The sequence below is a fragment of the Catharus ustulatus genome, chromosome 12, assembly GCF_009819885.2.
Source record: "Catharus ustulatus isolate bCatUst1 chromosome 12, bCatUst1.pri.v2, whole genome shotgun sequence".
Classification (NCBI taxonomy): Eukaryota; Metazoa; Chordata; class Aves; order Passeriformes; family Turdidae; genus Catharus; species Catharus ustulatus.
In genome coordinates this window covers 2,267,057-2,287,144 of record NC_046232.1, presented here as the reverse complement: position 1 = coordinate 2,287,144, position 20,088 = coordinate 2,267,057, and the positions used below count along the sequence as shown (strand labels likewise).

At 54.2% G+C, this 20,088-nt stretch overlaps 1 protein-coding gene across 6 annotated transcripts; it reads left to right on the top strand.

The window, feature by feature from the left end:
• Positions 1-1,984: 1,984 nt before the first annotated feature.
• On the top strand, positions 1,985-19,496 carry SHF (Src homology 2 domain containing F). 6 transcript variants are annotated; one of them, XM_033070932.2, is made up of 7 exons: positions 1,985-2,449; positions 9,300-9,429; positions 10,388-10,597; positions 12,110-12,247; positions 15,024-15,195; positions 15,506-15,625; positions 18,676-19,496. In XM_033070932.2, exons 1-7 carry the CDS (start codon positions 1,985-1,987, stop codon positions 18,860-18,862), a joined length of 1,422 nt encoding a protein of 473 aa, XP_032926823.1. In that variant the 3' UTR covers positions 18,863-19,496. The 6 variants fall into 6 exon arrangements, with proteins under 6 accessions (XP_032926823.1, XP_032926824.1, XP_042635614.1 ...); XM_042779681.1 differs by lacking the exon at positions 1,985-2,449 and adding an exon at positions 2,588-2,794; XM_042779683.1 differs by lacking the exon at positions 1,985-2,449 and adding an exon at positions 3,009-3,094.
• The last annotated feature ends 592 nt before the right edge of the window (positions 19,497-20,088 follow it).

Genomic DNA, 20,088 nt, shown 5'->3' with positions numbered 1-20,088 from the left:
CTCCAAGGGGGGAGTGATGTGAGGGATCTGCCAGGAATGGATGAAAAGGAAGAACCTCTGCAATTCCTCTAATATGGTGTTAGTATTTAAATTTAATATTAGTATTTTAAAAAACCAAACACCACCACAAGCTAGATCCCTCCTTGGTCTCCTCTCTGGAGACGCTGAGCATGTGTTTTCTAGGCCTGAGGATTTAACAAGAGCCATCTCCTACAGCTGTTGCTGAACATCCTCCTTGGTTACTGATAGAGGGTGGAAGTGCTTTTAATCTGAAGTGCCATTAGCTCTGCTTCCTTCCAAATGCCGAACAGGCAAATTTATTGAGAATCTCTGTCATTCTGCATTTTAATAAGTCTCTTCATCTCCATCTGCCGAGAGTGAAGTCTGCTGCTAGATCGCAAACACTGCCTGGTGGTCACTTTGTTCCTTACAGATGCTTTTTCTCCTGATGCCTTTTGCATCATGCAATCTCTATGCTTTGAAATTTCCAGTGCTGTTTTCTGGGTTTCATGTCTGTCTTCCCCCTAAGGAGGAAGCTCCCTTGCTGTCCTGTTGGACTTGGCAAATCTGGATGGGTTTCTCAAAATGAATGTGCTCAAGGATTCAGCAAATCTGGGACTCAGTGGGCTCCCTGGGCACATGCTGGCTTGTACCATTCCAGGCTGGCACAGGAAGCTCAGTTCCTTGGCAGCCCCACCCTCACTGTCCCTTCTGCACAGGGCTGGTAGGAAGGATGTCACCACGAGAAACTTCTCTCCCCAGCTAGGCACCCCGACAGCAACATCCCAGCATCTGTCCCCACACATGGTGCAGGACCACGGCTCATGGTGTGAGGACATCCAGGAACACACGGTGACATCTCTCCCTGCTCACTGGATGCCGCTGCACAGCTTCACAGCTTGCAGTGGGATCCCAGTGGGGGTCCCACTCTCAGAGTATCCTGTCTCTAGCCCTTTGATTTCTTCATGGCCTTCAGGGGATTCAGTCTGTGAGCCTGGGTGCAGATTTGGATGATGGTGTACATTTAGGAAGGGATGTGAAGGATTTGGGGGCATAGGTCTGGAGACAGGGTTGCTGGGGCATTGGAGAGTGTGGGACCCAGTCTCAGTGGTGGGTGAGGCGAGAAGGCTGCCGGCTGGTGATGGCTGTGGGACCAGTCAGAATGTGTGTCAGCATGCTTTTGTTGCTACAATGGCCTTGGGCTCCGCTGCCATGCTCCAACACACTGCTCCCAGTGCCACATTCCCACTGCATCCCAGGGGATGTCCTCCAGCCCGTGTGCTGGGGATCAGCCCTGCATGCTGGCTCCAATGTCTCGGCACATCCAGCCTGAACTCAGCGTTCTTCCCAAGCACTTCCCAGCCTTATCCCTGCTCACCCCTCGTGCAGTGTTTCTTGTGGCGGTCCACAGCGCCAGCCTCGTGTTTGAGTGTCTCCCTGGAGCGAACCGCTCCGGGGGTCCTGCACGGAGCTGCGCCCACCAAACACCTCCCAGGCAGCTGCTTTCCACCGAGGAGTTGGACTGGATGAGCCCTGAGGGCTCCTTCCAGCTCAGGACACTCTGTGATCCCATGAGGGACCCTTCACCGCCCCGCCTCGCCGGCTGCCTCCCCGGTGGCCTTTCCCCTGATGCCGAAGGACGCTCCAGGGTGGCTGAGGGCAGCGCCGGGGCTGGATCGGGCCCCAAACCGCCGGGAGCCGACAGCCCACAGCCGCTCGAGCGCGGGGGACGGCCCGCAGCGCCGAGGAGGACCGGGCGCGGCGGAAGGCGGCGGGGAGCGGGGCGGGCCCCGGGGGAGGCGGGCCGGGGAGGTCGGGCCGCGCTCAGGGCCGCGGCGCGCAGTGCCGGGGGAAGCGGGCGCGGGGCCGCGGCGCGGGCGGGCGGGGCGGGGGACGCCCCGCACCCGGCGCTCCGGCAGGTGGCACTGGCCGCCTCCCCCGCGCCCCCCCGAGCCCCGCCGCCGCGCTCAGTCCGCCGGCGCCGATGCTGCTGAGCGGAGCGGCCGGCTCGGAGCGCGGTGGCTGCAGCGGCGGGGCGGGGGCCGGCGGGGCCCCGCAGTGCGTGGGCACCATGGCCCGCTGGCTTCGCGAACACCTGGGCTTCCGCAGCGCCCGGCCCGCGCCACCCGCGCCGCCCAAGCCCGACTACCGCGCTGGGCCGCCGCCTCAGCCGCCCCTGCCGCCCGGGGGCGCGGCCGAGCCGCTGGCTGCCGCCCAGCCCGACATCGTGGCGGCCTACCGGCTGCAGAAGGAGCGCGACTTCGAGGACCCCTACAGCGGCCCGCCACCCGCCGCCGCCCCCGACGGGCCCCGCTACGTCTCGCCCAAGCACCGGCTCATCAAGGTGGAGGCGGTGGAAAAGGTACCCGCCAGCCCCCCGCCGCCGATGCCAGCCCCCCCCAGTTCGCCCCCGGCTGGCCCCGAGCCACCCGACGAGCCGCCGCAGGAGGTGAGTGACCGCACACGGGCCCCAGAGCTCTCTCCGCGCTATCCCGCTACTCGCGATGCCCCGAGTGACCGCGCCGGACTCTCGGCCCTGCCGTGAGGAGCAGGACCAGAACCCCAGGAGCAGGTGGAGCCGGAGCGCCTCGGTCACGGAGATGCCCTCGGTGGTCCTGCCAGGCTGTTGGCTTCCACAGTAAGGAGCAGGGTTAGGATCCTGGAGCACCGGGAGGGGCCACGGCCAGGCTCCACAGGGCTCCCGTGTCGCGTGCCCCGGTAGCACTGACATGCCGGGCACACGTCAGCAGGAACGGGGGCGGCCCCGGCTTCTCCTCCGGCTCCCGGGAGGCAGGTATGATCCCCAGCGGGAATCGCGCTCGCAGAGGAGCGCAGGACTGTCTGCGGTGCCCTCCGACGCTGGGGCCGGCGACCCTGGGCCTTCCATCGCTCCGCGCCTGGCGGATCTCCCTTTGCCCGGGCTGCCTGTGCCAGCGGCGGCGGCCGGACCCCCAGAGATGCCGTGCTGCTTTGTCAGGGAGCCTCAGCGCCTCTTTGTCTGCCCCCACCCCCTCCCGCCGGCTTCTCCAGGGTTGAGCGGACAGCCTGGAGCCTGGAGCTGCCGGTGCTGGCAAGGAAGCTAGAAACATCCCTGGTAAGAGGTAGGAGCTGGGCAGAAGCTCCCCGTGGGGAGACAGGTTCTGAGTGGCACAGAGAGCTGGTGGAGGATAAGCCCAACCGGGGCCGCGGCCGCTGGTGCCAGGCTTTCCTCTTGGAGGAGAGGCTGATGCGGGGACTGCGCAAATAAAGGCAGGAGGGGGTAATTAGTGCCCGCTAGCGCTGCCGCCTGCAAGACGAGGCTTGTCAGGCGAACTCGACGGGATTGCAGATCTGGCTGGTGGAGGGAATCGTGGATACAGTCAGTGATGCCATCCGCGGTCCTGGCACTACTGGGCGGCACAATTAAATGAGCACCAGGAAAAATCTGCTAGAGAATGTTTTAAGCAGATAGAAAAAACTTGTTGCTGGTGAATCTTGGGAAGTTGTGGTTGCTTGTACTGACTATTTGCTTTTGGGAGATTTCTGGAGTGGCCCAGCAGAGCTCTCCTTTTGAGCTGGGTAAACTGGCTGCTGCAGGCAGCAGAGGGGGATGAGGAGGGTGGCACTGGTAATAGGGACCAGAGGTGCTACCGTGGTGCTGTGGTTTGCTGAGGCAGCCTTGGATGGTTTTTCCTCTGGAACATGTGTTGCAGGATCAGAGCAGGAGCATGTGGACTCAGGCTGTGATGTGTAAAAGGCTGAGCCGGAGCTGAGGGAAGCAGGGACTGCTGACAGGTACAGCCAGGCTGTTTGGAGATCCAAACTGGATTTGGCTGGGGAGAATCTGAGAACTTTGGAGTAAAGTCGGAATCTGGAATACGTTCAGGGAAACTGTGCTAACAGCTCTAGGCTGAAGAAGACCCTTCATTTTTCCAAGATAGGTGGTGATTAGATTGCTGGTAGTCTCTTGCATGCCACTGTAGGGAGGAGACTTCTAATTCTGTAGGGCTCTGGTATGTGATGGACACAGAGCTCCAGAGCCTGGGTGAAACAGAAGTAAAAGTGGAAATATTTGATAGTGCTTGCAGCTGTCCATTAATACAATTTTCCTGGAGGAACCAGGGAGCATCTACCATGTGGAGCAACTCTGTTGGGCTGAAAAGCCCTTTGCAGCTCTACTGGGCTGAGCATGGGAGGGTTCCCCAACTGCTCTGCCATCGTGATGGCTCATCCTGGAGCTGGTACAGGAGGATGGAAGTGCGTGCTGGGGGGTTACTTCTGCTTGTGACCCTTGCTCTTGGTGATGTCAAGCTGTCCTGGAACAGGGAAGGGATACTGGAACTGAGCTGGAGCCTCTGCTGAGATGATAATTGTGCAGGGGGCTCAGTGCTCACAGGCTTAGGAAGAGGCTGTGGGCACTGTTCCCTACCTGCTGCAGGGACTGAGAGTGCAGACCCCTTGGGTTGTGCTGATGATGGAGATTAAAGGAGAAGTACAGTTCCATGTACAAAGCTGCGAGAGCAGAGAGGGTTTTTGTTAATGATTGAAGGGGGAAATCACTAATGAAATATACAGCCCTTCCAAGTAGGGATGATTAGGATGGAGAGAAGTGGAAAGAACAGTGACTGTTTCCTGATTGTGTGGTCTGGTTGAGACCATGTGGTTTGTTGTGGCTGGGGGCTGCCTATGTTCCCTGGGCACCCTATGCCTGCTGTAGCTGTTCCAGAGAATGGAATGGGCAGGAACATCTTGGTACAGGAATCCTTCCTGTCTGGGCCACACGATGCTTTGCTGCTGTAGCACGAGCTGTCACATCTTTGTGCCTTCTGTGGGTTCTGCAGCATCCTGTGGGGATGCATTAGAGCGAGCTCTGCAGTGGCTTGTGCTGATTTCCAAACTCAGCTGGAAATGGACAGCACAGGTCCTCCTCAGTCTGCTTGGTCTGCCAGGCCCTTCCCCACAGCAGTGGACAATGGACTGGCCCTGTGCAGTTCACCTGAGCCAGGTGGATACTCTGGAGATGTCTTCCCTGCTGGATGGGGATTAGGCACAGGAAGCAATGCCACTGGGATGCAGTGGGGAGAGATGCAATGAGGGACCTTCTGCACCCAAGGCATGCTTGGGGATGCCTGCCTGAGAACATCTTTGTCCTGTACTCACTGGGACCAGTCACTGCTGTCCTTGTTGGGAGTGCAGGGTCAGTGCTGCAGGGTGTGAGAACAGCCAGTCAGGAAGCTCTTGGGTGTGTGTCTTTCCTGTGAAAGCCTCCTTGAACTGAGTCATCTTATGCGATGCTGATGCTATGCTGTCCTGTGTGCCCTCCTCCTGTGCCACGGGGGCAGCCTTAGGCTCCCTGCCTGGCCCAGCCATCCCCAGGATCAGACCCTTCTTGGAAGGTCAGTGTTGTGTTTGCTTTTGGGTTTGGCTTCAGTGTCTGCCAAAAACCAAGCTGCCAGATGTGTTACACTGGAGGAATTTTGCACCTGACAGAGTTTGCTCAATTTAACCAATCTTCTGAGGAGACCCCAAATGCGCTTTATTTCCAGAGTGGGAAACTTGTTTTTCAGGTGGAGGATCTCCCCAGGAATCTTCTGCAAACCTCTTTGTAGAGTGGAACATCTTGATGTGGCAGAAGATGATGACAGGTAGAGTGTTTCTGGTCAAGATGGGACAAAGAACCCCAGCTGTGCCCTGGGATTTTGGTGTCTGAACTGTGAATGCTTTTGAAGAGCTGTGATCTGTCACCTTCACTGGTGGGCAGCATAAAAGCTATTTGACTACAAGAACCCAGTGATAATTTGGTTCCTTGCATTAATTTTTATTTTTTTTTTTCCCTTATTGTTGGCATGTATAATAAAGTGAGATTAGCTTCAGTGCTGCAGCAGGGATCTGGGTGTGTATTGCTGTGGCAGATAAACAGTTGAAAAGCACTCGTGCTCAAGCAGGATACGTTTCCAGGTACCAGTGGTGCTTGGCTGCTCCCCGAAGGACTGGTCTGCACCAAGAGCTGCCCTGGGATGGTGGCTTTGCACCCAAATTATTTCAAATCTAGCAAAGCTTGTGCTGTGTATAAGCAGGTGATGTCTCCACAGTCGTATGGTGGGATTGGCAGGCAGTGAGCAGCTCCCTCAGCAACATTGAACATGAGCAAAGCATGGAAATGCCTGGCCTTTGACCAAATGGGGGTCAAGGAGCTGCCCTGCCAGCAGCTGTGGCCCCCTCTTGCTCTTGGGAGCAGCTGTTGTTGTCCTCTGGCTGTTGCTGAGAGCCCTGCATGGCTCATAAAGTCCAGTACTCAGATTAGGAATTGTCAGAGATGCAGTTTCCTGGGCAACCGTAATACGGCCCCATGTGCAAGGGCATTAGGATGTGCCCAGTAATCGCATGATCCCTGCTGTTTGCCCCATTCTTGGCACAGGCTGGAACCTCCAGCCCCTCAGTCTTGGGGCTTGAGGTACCGTTCTGATGGGCTTGCTTGTGCATCCCGAGATTGTCATGCTCCTGGAGGCACTAACTGCCTTCTCACCTTTCCTGTGGCTCTGTGCTGTAATATCTAACCGTTTAGAGAACAAATGGATTTATGTTCTCATCACCCTACAGTTGGGAGACCTTGCTCCTATGAAATGGCATCCTTGAAGCAGTGGAGAAGCAAACCAGTGTGGCAAATTCCCCCCAAACCCAAGGAGCTTCCCTCTAATCAGAGCCACTCAAGCTGAACCCAGCAAACTTCATCCTCTGCCAACAGAGTCCATCTAAACTCTGCTGAGAGCCTCTGTGAACTTCTGCAGACAAAATACTCAGTTTTAGGGGTCTTGACAGACCTGTTAGGATTCTCCACAATCCTTGGCTTTCTAGACCTGGAAGCATCTGTGGGGGGGCCACTCTGTGAGCCTGGTGGAGCTCGTGTGTTCCTCCCTGGGAAGCCAGACCTAAACATGAGGAGATACATTTGGAAATAAGGTTGGGCATGGAGGTCTTTTCCTTCCAACCTTAATGATTCTGTGACGGTGACCACTGCATGGAGGGAAGCCTCTCAGCCCTGTCTGAAGCTGCTATGTGTGTATGGCGCAGAGGGAGGGTCCAGGACTGGCACCAGCAGCAAGATAGATCTGTGCCTGTTATAGGAAACATGATTCATGACAGGTTTGAATGTGGTCACATTGGGCTCAGGGCCCGAGGAACAGACAGCTAATGCCAGGAGGGTCAGCAAACTGCATTTCACAGCCCTCCAGTATGCTTGGAGCCATGAGAGCTTGCTAGGAGTCAACATTGGACATGGTGCTGCCCATTCACCCACCTTGGCTGTTGAGCTGGTGCTTTTGTGTGTGTAGGGACACTGCTGGCATGCCCGTGCCCCCATTGTCTTGAGCACATGAGTGAAGATGCTGTCACAGGGCTGTGCTCTGCAGGTGTGGAGGTGCAGCAAGAGCCTCTGCAGCTTTCGAGGCATGGGGAGAAGCCATGGAAACTCCTGGCTGTTTGGAGTGGCTTCACTGAGATCTTGCAGGCAGCAGGTGGGAAGCAAGTCCTGGTTGACCAAGCAGCTGTAAAAGTCACCAGCGACTTGTGTTTCCCCTGGGGAATTTCGCTCTGGTGGTGGCAAGCAAAGGGCTGCAAACCCCTGGGGTCAGCACTGCTCCTTCGTGTCCCCAGTGCCTGATGCAGCCTGAGTGATGCCATGTCACCCCTTGGATGATAGAGGTGAGAGCAGACTGCCTGTCTCCCACTGCAAAGCAGGGGGTTGGCTGCCCCCTGCCTGGGATGGTGCCAGTACACTGACACTGTCTGTCCTCTGCTGCCCTGCTGATGAGTGAGAGCATCTGCAGCTCCCATGTCTGAGCCCTGTTCTGCTCCTGTGGGGCAGATGTGGTCTGGAGATGATCAGCTACTCGCTTGTGCCCAGGCATGGAGGAACCAGGCTTGGAGACCCGACCCAGTTCCCCATGCATCGGCTGCCCATGGAGCTGGGACATTTAGGGAGGAGGTGGTGAGCCAGGCGTGGAGAGCCGTGTAGCTCACAGGGATGCCAAGTCTCAGGACTGTGTGGAGGTGTTTACAGTTCCAGTTCCTGTCCCTTTTCCTGCTGGGTTTTCTGTCACAGGCTATTGTTGGGCATTTTGCACAGGAAGGAGGGAGAAATCTTTTGTTTTGTTTTGTTTTGTTTGAGCTGCAGAGGAATGTGTGAGCAGACATTGGTTTCTCTGGCTGGCCAGGAGTAGAGACAGTATAATGGTGAGGATGCAGCCTGGCACCAGGTGGGATTAGGCAGCTGCCACACCATGTTTGGGGAATTTTGTCCTTGCTGTGGGACATTGCATAGCCTGTTTTGTGGTAGCAAATTCCCCCCAAGCTGGGAATTTGCATCCTGGTAAGTGACCAGACCCTCCTAAGGTGCTTGGGTACGCTTGGTTGCTGGTGGAAGTATTGCCTGGCCCCACTTTGGGAGCAGGCTTTGTGGCTGGAAGTGGGCTGGAAGCTTCAGGCTTCTCAGGGACTGCAGTGTCATGTGATGGGGTGCTCTGACTGGGAAGCTGCTGAGATGCTAGAGCAGGCATGTGGCTCCAGTGCTGGAGGGGACTGAGCTCTGGGACATGTCCCATATCCTACTGCAGGATCCTCTCCTTTTCACTAGTAAGTGCAAATCACAGAAATTTAGTGCTGACCCTGTGACATGGCACTTGAGAAGCTCCTGGTTCTGCTTCCTGGAGGAAGGTTCTATCTTGTCTTACTTAACTTAGGATGTGTCTGGGGATGCTGTGGAGGCCTGGGAAGGAGCAGAGAGGAAGCCATAAGCTTAGCCCTTTTGTTAGAAAGGCTCTTCAAATGAGTGCACAGGAACCCTGGAAAATAACCAGTGAGTTCCTAGTTGTGCTAGTGCCAGCTGACACCCCTGTTTTGGGATCTGTGCCCCTTCTCCACCTTGGGAAAGGAAATGTGGCTGTGTGCAGGAGAGCATCTGTGTGCCGTGGAGGGGTATGGCACTGCTGGCAGCCCTGTGCCACAGAGGGGACCTGGCAGGGCATGTATCTGGGTGCTGGCAGTTGGGGCCTGATGGTGAGGGGAGAGGCAGAGTTGCCTTCTGCTCTGCTTGGCTCCATCTCAGCTTTCAGGACAAAGGCTGGAGCATTTCCACAGCCAAGTGCCAGTGCCTGGAAAGCTGTCAGCTGCCTGCAGGGCTCTGCAAGGCTGCCATGATGTGGGTTTGGGTTCTCAGTGGCACTGTGGCTGCTGCTGGAGTGGCTTATGGTGATCTCTGCCTTCCACCTCCCAATAAAGGGAGAGAGTGCCTTAACCCATTTCCTGTTCTTCCCCTCTTCTAGCTGGCTGTCCTGGAGGACTACGCAGATCCCTTTGATGCGACACAGGTCGCAGGTAGCCAGGCAGGGCTGGAGAAGGTGATGGAGAATGATGGATATATGGAGCCATATGAAGCCCAGAAGATGATGGCTGGTAAGGTGGAAGGCATCATGCAAAGGCCACTCTTTACACCTCTGGTCCCCGAGTTTGGTGACCACTGTACTCTGTTCCTTGCAGCCTGTGACAGCATCAGCTCCCCCACATAAGGCAAACCTGGGTGATGGTTATGGTGGGGGACAGCCATTTTGCAGGCAAATTTCCCCACCTTTATCCTTCTGTGCTGCGTTTGCAAGAGCATGCAAAGACTGTCTGAACACTTCAGGCACATCTCCCCCTGTGACGCTGTCCTCTAGGACCCCACTTGCCAGGGTGAGCCAGGAGAGACCTGATATTCAATGCATCTGGCTTAAAACTAAGATGGATGTGGAAGCTATTTAATTCAGTTAGGACTGGGCTAGAATATGCTGTGTCTGCTGCAGCAGTGGGGCCCCCAGTGGGCCTGTCTAAGGCTGGAAAGCTGGTGAGCTGGGAGCATGTGCTCCTCAAGGCAGTACTCAGACCACGCTGGCTCTGGCTCTGCTTTGCAGCTCTGTGGTTTTCCTGGAGCAAGTGGTTTTTGGAAAGCTCATGTGGCTTTTTGAAGTAGGCCATTATATTTCTTGGAAAAACTAGCAAGCAGTGGAGAGGCTGCTTGTGTCTGTGGCAGAGGCTGTTTCGCTTGAGGGAAGGGCATTTTATTAAACCAACCACTCTGGGTGTCCAGGGGAGAAACCCAGCCTTTCTGCTTGCAGGAAATCAGGCTCAGGGTACTGTGTTCCCATGGACCACATTTTGCCAGGCTTCCCAGGAGTGGGGGTGTAGCATTGTGGGGATTTTGGTGCTGCTGAGCAGCTCTCCTGCTTCTGGCAGCTGCTCGCTGTCTCTTCTCTGCTGATGCTCCCTACCCCATTTTACCCATGGGTGACATTGAGCCCTGTCATCTAGCACAGTTTTGGGTACCATGGCTGTGTTGGACAGAAGGCTCATGGCCTTTTCCCTCTTCTCCGGATAGAGATCCGCCAGAAGGGCTTACGGGAGGCTCCCGCCCAGCCACTGCACCTCTATGACACTCCTTATGAGCCTGTGCTGGACATGGACAGTGACTGCCCAGCTTGCCCCAGGCCCAGGGAGTCCCGGCTGCCTGAGGATGATGAGCGGCCACCGGAGGAATATGACCAGCCATGGGAATGGAAGAAGGAGAGGATCTCCAAAGCCTTTGCAGGTGAGTGATGGGAGCTGCCATAAAGCAAACAACGTGTTTTGTGGAGCTGGATCTTTGGGGTTCCTTCATCTTCTGGGAGTCAATGTTGGTCTCTGCATTTCCATAGCTCAGGGAGTGCAGCTGTTGCAGAAGCTGTTTCTCTGAGCAGGGAGCCAGGCTGGACAGAGTGATGGATTGAGCTGCCTTGGTAACCTGTACAACACCTGTCTCCCATTGTCTTTTCTGTGCTCTGATCACAGCCTCTGGTGCAAATTAACACCCTCAACGTTGCGTTGCAGGGATAGGTTCAACCCTGGGCTCAAGCACATCCCTCCTTCCTCAGGGCAGGAGAATACTCAAAGAGCCTTCATCCAGAACCCCTAACCTATTTACCCATGCTGTGGGATTGATTCTGTTTGTGTTTGGTAATGAGGAAATCCATGCTGTGCATTAGCGCTGGCTCCTTGCCGGTGCTGGCTAATTGCTACACTCTTATCTAGGATGCATTTTAATTGCAGCATTGTGTGTCTGTGCTGCAGCTGGCGCTGGGGGTGCTCAGGCTGGTGGCACTGTGTGGAGATGATGGCAGTGAGAGATGTGGAAATTTGGGGTTGAGGAGTGGTTCACCTTTTGGGTTTGGGCACTGTGAGCTGAAGATGTGTGTGCTGGGCTCAGTGTCACAGTGCCTACTCGTGCTTGGGGCCACCCTGTGCCAAGGATTTGGCTTGTCAGGCTCTGTCATGGAACACCATGCTCTGCTGGGCTGGGTTTGTGCTGAGGTGTCCATGTTCTGCATGAACCACCTTGCTTGACATCCCTGGGTGGAGGTGGTGTGTTCACAGGTCTGGCTCACATGTAGATGCATGTGGATGCTGCCCAGGGCCCTTCAGGCCTGCTCCAAATCCCAAGGGAGTCAGGTTGCTGTTCCCTGGGCCACGCTGGGGCCTGGTGGCTGTTTTTTTCTGAAGCCAGAGCAGATCCTGCTGTGTCTCGTGGGGTGTTTTTTCTCTCCAGTGATGCCAAAATATCTCTGCTGGCCCATTCCTCCTTTCAGGGGGTCCATGGGACTCCTGCTGATGGGCAGCTGCTAGTGGCACAAGGCTGCAACCCACTGGTGTCTGGCAGGGGAATGTGGACCCTGTGGGTTTCTGGGAGGTACCTAGGGCAGAACAGATGCATGGGCAGGACAGATGGCAATGGGATGCTTGGCCAAGACCCCCAGACAGATGGGTATGTGAAACAGGGTGATTGCAGGCTCCCCCAAACCCTGGAGAGGGTTGGCTGGAAAAACTGATGGAGGAGCAGGGTCTCTCCTTTGGGAATGTGCCCCACTTCAGGCGTGTCTCTGCTTGGTACTGTGGAGGGGATGAGATGGCCAAGATGGGGTAGGGCTCCCAGAAATTTAGTCCTGAGGTCTTTCCCCCCAAAACTGCTGCTCTCTGTGGGTCTCTGGTGTTGTTGATGGTTTTTTCTAAAGCCTTTCTTTCTCTCTCTTTCTCTCTCTTTCCCACACCCTTCCCATCCCCCATCCAGTTGAAATCAAGGTCATTAAAGACCTTCCATGGCCCCCGCCGGTGGGACAGCTGGACAGCAGTGAAAGCCCCCCAGATGGGGAGGCTGGTGCCCCCATCCCTCTGCAGCACAGCCAGCACAGCTACGAAGACGCCAATGGTGGGTCTTGCATGACAGCAGCGTGTCTAGGGGGGCTGCAGACGATGCTTGCTGTGACTCTGGACTGCTGTGATGCCTTGGGGCTTGCCCTGGGCAGTGCCAGACACAGCCCTCCTCCTCTGCCCTCCCCCAGATCCTCCTGCCCCCTTCAGTTCTCATGTGCTGGACAACAGGTGTTTGTCCTGCTGCACCTTGCTGCTGCAAAGAGACGCTGGCTCTTTGGTGCCTCTTTGCTTGAAGCAGCAGAGCTGCTCTGGGGGATTATTCCATTTCATGGCAGAGTCATTACTGTCCCTTTTGTTCTCTCCTCTTTGCCTCCAAATTCCCAACGTTTGATCCACTGCACTTAATATTTAGCTGATGTCTTCTTGCTGCCCAGTCCCTTACAGATGTGTTAACAGCTAATTCAGATCCCAGTGGTGAAGTTGGGGCTGTTTTATCCCCTCTTCATCATTTAGCACTGCTCCATTTCCTCTGGTGTTTTATTACCTTGCTGCTTAGTGTCAGGAGGTCCCTGTGGATTCTCCACTCTTGCTTTTGCTATCCTGAGCAGCCAGATCTCCCAGGTACACTTTGTCATCTCAGGTTTGCCTTGTTGTGAAGCATTTTTTGTGTGTGCTGAGCAGAGCTCCTGGGTAAATTCCGTTTGAATGCTGCTAGCAGGCTCACTTTTGAAAGCCAAATATTGCTGCTTCACTTTTAACCCTTTATTAATATTTTAAGGACCTCGCTCTTATGCTGTGATGAATTAGGATTTTGCCAAGAGCATTAGGTGGGGGGATTTTGTGGAAAGCCATGACTGGATTGTTACTAGTGGGGAACTGGGATGTGAGCTGTGCCTTTTCCTGTGTAGTGGTGTGCTGTGGCTGCCTGTGTGTCTCTAACACAGTCCGGGTGGGCACTGCAATGTGCCAGGTGCAGATGTCTCATTTCCTTATCTGCAGCTACCCAGATCCCTGCAGAGCTTCATTAGATAAAGCCAGTGTGGCCTTTGCTGCCTCCTGGGTGGGCTTGAGCACAGGCTGCAGGTGATGCCTTATTTTGGTGCTGATGGTGGGGGCACTCGAGAGCAAAGTGGCCGCTCTGCCAGGGCTTTGTTGGGTATTTCCCAAATCCGTAGGGATGCTACAAACTGAGATCAGTCCTCAAGAAGAAAGGTCTTGGCAGGTGGAAACTTTAGATCCTCTTCCTGCAATGAATGCAGGTGTCAGGAAAAATTAATCTCTTTGTTATGCAGCCTTTTCTTTTCTCCCATCATTTATTATCTCCACACTTGCTCTGACATGCATCCTACTTCTGATGAACATATCAGTTTATTATTTTTCCTGGTTTTAGCAACACAGAGTCTTTTTTTTCCCTCTGACTTGCCTTGTTTTGTTAAGTTTATCTTGCCACAGTTTTCTATTTCCCATGTCTAGGGGTGACTTGAATGTCTTGAAGGATGTCTTCTTCCTCCTAAGGGCTTGTTTTTAATACCCTGTTTAATCATGCACATGCCTCTGTCTCCCTCTGACAGGTGCAATGCATTTCTTTTGAGCCTGTAACACAATGCCTTTGTGCTGCCAACAAACACTTGGGCTGCTTGGTTGTCTGGCTTTTTAACGATTACCCCAGTTTTTTAAGGTGATGAGTTAAAATTGAAGCCTGTATGTGATGTGCAAGGGTAAGCATGGGTGGTGAAAAGCCAGAGTGCCACAGAAGCAGGGCTTGTCAAGCCATAATGCCAGGCATCTTCTCCTTGAGCTGTGCTCAGGGTGGTTTATGCCATGCTAAGCTGCAGAGAATTTTGGCTGGGTTTGCTTTTGGCTGCCTTCCCCTCCTTTCAATGCTGGGGATTGGAGTCCTGCTCACCTGCACAGGGCCTGGACAAGGTGCCTCTCAAACAGCTGCCTTAGAGGATGCCCTGCTAGAGAGGAAAACATCCCTCTGGCTATTTTTTGCCTCCCCTTCCAATAGCCATGAAGCATGGAGAGTTGTCCTGTCTGGGGCATTCTAGTAGTCCTGGGGCATTTCTGGGCTCAGCCACCTCCCGGGTGACTGTGCTGCCACGGTGTCAGCCCCTGGCAGCCCCACACTGTGGGAGCTCTGCCCGATCAATAAGTAATTTGTGCAAGGGGGTTGGCGGTACAGGGAGCAATAATGAACTCTTGGGAGGAAGGAGAAACAATATTGTTAATGCTGAAATCATCCTGCGTGGAAATAACAGGCAGTGGGAGGCCAGGTCCCTAGGACACATCCTGGTCAATCCCCCGTACTCATGGCTGTGGCTGGGCTGGTGACAAGCAGGTGGCAGCATCAGGGAGGTACCATCAGTCAAAATTCCCTTCCCACCTTGTGGAATTGTTTTTTCACCCCATGTTTATTTGTGCCAGCAGAAATGTGTGCATTGGTTCCAAACTGACTGCTTCCTTTAGCATCATCTATCCTCTCTTCTTTTTTTTAAATTCAATTTTATCCTCTGAGATTGGGGAACCTCTTCTTGCTACATCTCACTTAACTGTGTACCACAGCCACTGAATTTATTTTTGCATTAGCAAAACCTCCTGAGCTTTTGAAACCTCCCTGGAAATGTGTTCCACGGCCTCGGCTGGCTCCAGGCGTGGTGAGGTGGGGACCCAGCCTGGGCACTGCAGTGAGCAGCAGCCCAAGAGCTGCCCTGCCCTTGCTAAGACCATGGCAATGCGGCAGTGTGAGGTGACCCAGTGTGATGTAAGTGGCTCTGACTTGTGCCAGAGAAAGTTAGGATCCCAGCATGTGACGCGTGTCTGTCTTGCAGGTCCATCAGAGGGCCTGGGGTACGGCCGCACCTCGCCCTGCAGGGAGGAGAAGGCCAGGGCTGTCCTCAGGCACGGCTCCAGCAGCCTCAAGAGTGCAAAGACACTGACCACTGAGCCTGGCCCCTTTGTCGGGGAGAGGATTGATCCTGCCCTGCCCCTGGAGAGTCAGTGGTGAGTCCTGCCTGCCTGGAGTGGCTGCCCGACCCTTCCACCTGCACTAGGGAGCCCTGTGGCCACACCATGAGGAGTCCTGAGGCAGACTTACTTTTCCCTTTCTTCCTTGGCTCCACATTTCAGCCTGTTTGTCCCTGCCCCTTGTCTCCCAACCCCAGTGGTGCCACCCCCTTCCCTCTCTCTGGATGTGGCTGCAGTCCCTAGGGAGGTCCCTGCTGGGGGTGCTGGCATTGCTGCTGCCTCAGGCAGAGCCCTTCCCATGGTGTCTGCTCTGTGCCCAGCACAGCTGATCCCTCTCCTCCTCCAGCTGGTACCATGGGGCCATCAGCCGGACAGATGCAGAGACGCTGCTGAGGCTGTGCAAGGAGGCCAGTTACCTGGTGCGCAACAGCGAGACCAGCAAGAATGACTTCTCCCTCTCCTTGAAGTGAGTGAGCCTGCCAGGGCTGGGGGGTTGTGGACCCACAGCAGAGGTGAGCAGGTGCCTTAGGTGGGTGCCCAGAGTGAATTGTGCCCATACTAATTGGCTAACTATGAGATGACAGCGAGTGGGCAGAAACGGCTGCAGTATGAAGTCCACACTTTTCTGTGGTGTGGCACAGGTTTCTAATTTGGTGTCTGGCAAAAACATCTCTCAGGAAGATCTGGAAGCCCACTGCTCTTCCTTGGCAGTGCTAACAATCCCTCAGATGGATCAAATTATGTGCCTCACTTCTCAGTAAAATGTCTGGTTATAGCTTTCAGCTCTGTTTTCTTGTTCCCCCCTTTCTTTTGTAGCTTAGTTTCATGGGAAAAGAAAGTTTATATGAGCCCCTTGTTGATGGAAATGTGGGTACCCATCCTTGCCTCCCCAGCCCATAGATCCATTGGTCAGCTGTAGAGAGGGCTTTACCCTGCTCTGGTTTGCCAGTAGGGAAACCTCATCCCCACAGCACAGCTTGGTTTCTGCTTGGGGTTTTTGGGGAATCTTTATATACTCCCAAGTTTTCCAGATTCCCTGAATGCCAAAATTGCATGAAGCATCTCTGCATGTGTCCTGACGGGGGAACTGCACACAGCTCATCATCCAGCTCTTTCCTGACTCTTGGGGCAGCACAAATCCACAAAATCAAAGCTGTTACTGTCTGAAGATGATGATGGATGAGCAAACACCTTCTTGTGCTTCTGCTGGACAGCTATATTAGTTCTGTTCCTGCCAGATGGGAAAAAAGTATTCATTGAACACTTCAGCTATCTCTGCCCAACAACAGGGCCTGTAACTCTGTGCCTTTCTCAGTGCATTTTGAGTTTCCCCAGTGGTCTCTCTACCTGCATTGCTCCCTAGGGGGTTCAGCCTCTCTGTTTATTTCCCAGTGGCACAATTGTGATTTAGATAGGTCTGTCTTGCTCCACATTTTTTTCATCTTTTTGTTGCCTTCAGCACCAAACCAGGGCAGGATCTCCACTGAAAATACACTTTCTTCCTTCTGCATTTAGAGCTTTCAGATCAGCCAATAAGTCCTACTAGAACAGCTCCCTCCTTTCCCCTTTTTTTGTCAGAATTTTTACTGATGTTTTAATTTTCTGTGTTTTTTCCTTGCCTTGGCTCATGAGCCATTCTGGAGCAACAGCTTCTTCTGGTTGGTGAGCTGCATTTGAAGCTGTGAGAGGTCTCACCATTGCTTTGTGAGTGGCATTAGCCAGCATGTGTGTTGGAGAGCCTGGGAGGTGGCATTCCATTACCAAAGGTGGCTTTCCATTACCTCTCCAGAAGCTGTTTCTTAGTTTCTTAGTGTTTTTTCCTTTACTTCTTGCCATCATCCTTAGTTGTATGGCAAAATCCTCCTCTCAGATGGCATGTGTGGCTAGGCCATGGTGTGCAGCAGTATCTCACCTTCCCCAGCCCATCAAGGAGTTCCATGGGCATTGCCTGTCCTTGCAGAGTTTGCAGAGAACCCACAGCCCTGGGAGCAGCATTTTTACTCCACTGCCTTTCTCTGTAGAGTCTGTTCAAGAAAAATCCCCTGGGATACTTTTTATATAGCTGTAATCTGGCTGTCTGCAGCTCTCTCTATTATTTTTTTTTCTTCCTTGAGGAAGGAGGCACAGCCAAGGAGATGGTCTGAAAAGTGTTCCAATGCTGACCTAAAGTTATTTGGTGTTGCTTTAATGGAAAATAAGCACAAGAGAGAGCAGCCAGGAGTAGATCTGGTAGCTGGAAGGATTTAATCCTGCTCTAACAGGATTTAATCCTGCCATTGCCTCAGATGCTTGGAGAGTGAGTCCCTCCTGGCTTGTGCCTCCACAAGAGTGGTTGAGGCCACACTGAAAAGCTTTGTGTCCTTCCTTGTGCCTTCAAAGGTGCTCAGCAGGAGCAGCATCCACCCCTTGTCCTGGCTGCTGGTGTTTGCAGCCTGTTTCTCAGTCATCTCTCTAGAGGTGTGATCTCATCACATCCCTGAGCTTGTGACTAATACCTGTGGAGCAATTTGGGCGAAACACAACCAGTATAATCTCTCCATAGTTCCATGTGACAGTGCTCTGGTTCCCTGCCACTGGGACACAAAACACGGCCAAGCTATTGCTTTTCCTCAGCCCATGTTGGGGGGCTGTGGCTGTCTCCCAGGACACCTGGCTTCTTGCTTCTGTCTCTAAATGGATTGCAAATCCATCCTGCTAATGGAACTGGGCTGTCCATTATGGCCTGTCCCCAGCTGGGGGGATGGGGCTGGGCTGTGCAGCCCTGGAAGCAGCTCAGCATCACTGATGAGGTCCTGTCTGCTTTTAAGTCATCAATATTTTGCTATAATGTGTAATCCAGATGCTGCAGACAGGCTGCAGCTCTCCTCAGAGATGCAAATTAATAGAAAGAGGGCTGTTAGTCCGTCACTTGGAATCAGCGTTTGTGGCAGGATCTGACTGCACAGCTTGGTGTGGCTTGGTGCCCGTGCTGTGTCGGGAAATGGTCTTGCTATGCTGAGTGGGTTTTATGGAGCCTGCAGTGGTGGCATGGGGAGAGGGGGAAGGAGAAAATCCTTTGACTGTGGGCCAGAGGATAAAAACCTAGTTTGCTGTGGTGAGGCTGGAGATCTGGGAGCTGAAGTCCTAGGAGCTGAGGGGATCCTGTGAGAGCCAGAGCAGCTGCAGAAGGGACTTTGTCACAGGCAAGGAGCAAAAGCCACTACTCTTCAGTGACCCTCTTGCCCAGGTGATGATTTCCCTACCCACACACACCCTGGATGGGCTCTGTACACCCCATGGCCATGCTCCCCAAGGGGACACAGCGCAGCATCGTTGGCCATGTCCCTCCTTTGCTCTGTGGGTTTTGTTGGAGTTGGCCCAGGAGCAGGGTGGTGCAGGCAGAGCTGTGGCTGCAGACAGGAGCCAGCAGTGTTCCCCTCAGCTGCAGGGGCAGGCTGCCTGTGTCAGGGGGTCAGGAGATGAGGGGAGGCTGGGGTTAACTGTACTGCCTAACCCTGCTTTAATCTGTCCTTGCAGGAGCAGCCAGGGCTTCATGCACATGAAACTGTCCCGGACACAGGAGAACAAGTACGTGCTGGGTCAGCACAGCCCGCCCTTTGACAGCGTGCCAGAGATCATCCATCACTACGCCAGCCGCAAGCTGCCCATCAAGGGGGCCGAGCACATGTCCTTGCTTTACCCGGTGGCTATCCGTACCCTATAGTAATCACCCCCACGAGCCAGGCTCAAGGCTGGGTGCACCCAAAACGAGCCACAGGGCTGAGCGCTGCCGTGCCAAGGATGGGCTCCAGATCATCAGCCCATGAGCAGCTCGCTGGGCACAGCCAGTGCTGTTGAAGATTGCTGCAGCTGGGCCCCTCGTCCTGCTCCCTCAGGGGCTCCCATGTACTGGTTTGCATGCTGGCATGGCACTGAAGGACCGCCTGTGTGAGGAGCTGAGTGGGGCTTGCCGGCTGTCCACACCTCCACACCTGCCTCCTTGGCAGAGCTTGGGATGCCAGGACTGGATCTGGGACCTTGGAGAGTCCAGGGAGGGGGGCAGTGTGTGCAAGTTCGGGGATAAGATCATCCAGTAGCAGACCTGAGGTACCTCCATATGGGTGCCCAGCTCTGCCCATGAGAGACTAAATGGCTGTGCGTGCAGTTAAGGAGGTTGGCAGGGGTAAGCAGGATCTGCCTGGGGCCAGCGGGGCATGCAGAGTGTGAGGCAGGCTGCCCATACCTGCACCGGTGCTCAGTACTCACTGCCATCCTTTGCCAAACATAAACAGTGACCGGCCTTGGCTATGTGTACAGCACCACTGCCTAATAAAGCGGTGCATGGTTGTCTCCTGCTCCATGGGACTGTGTGCCCACATCCCTCTGCGAGTGGGGAATCAGTGTAGCAAAACAGTGGAAAGGGAAATTTTGTTACACAAAAGCTTTAAGGGAATTGATGTTCCCTGCGCCCTTGCATACACTGAGACTGGTGAGCCCGTCCAGCCAGTGCAGTCCTCTGAATCACAAGGGACGAAGGATGCTAGTGGTCATGTCCTTGCCATGTCTTTGTGAGACCCTTTGTGGGCAGTGATGAGCTGATTTTGGACTTGCCTGTTACTCCCTGTAGAAGAGTTTGCTCTTTGGGATCTTTTGCCTTCTTGTTTTTTTTCACTCTTATCAATCTTAGGTAAAGTCCCTGAATTTCACAGAGCTCCTGATCTCCTCTGTGAATTTACTGGCTCCAGTCCTGTTGTTTGTCTTCTTGATACCTTATCTTTGGGCCAGCTTGCTCTTTTTTTTGGCTGAACCTCTCTCTGGTGCTGTGTACTGTTTCCTACATACCTTGCATTTTAACCTTGTTCCTGGTGTTGCTCCTATACCCATGCACATACATTTCCTCTGTCCATGCTTCAGCCTAAGCTCCATCCTGCTGTTATATCCAGCAGCACA

Coding starts and splice junctions, on each gene's coding strand:
- SHF (XM_033070932.2), top strand. CDS start 1,985: ATGCTGCTGAGCGGAGCGGCCGGCTCGGAGCGCGGTGGCTGCAGCGGC. Junction 2,450..9,299: donor CCGACGAGCCGCCGCAGGAG/GTGAGTGACCGC, acceptor CCCCTCTTCTAG/CTGGCTGTCCTGGAGGACTA. Junction 15,196..15,505: donor CTGCCCCTGGAGAGTCAGTG/GTGAGTCCTGCC, acceptor CTCCTCCTCCAG/CTGGTACCATGGGGCCATCA.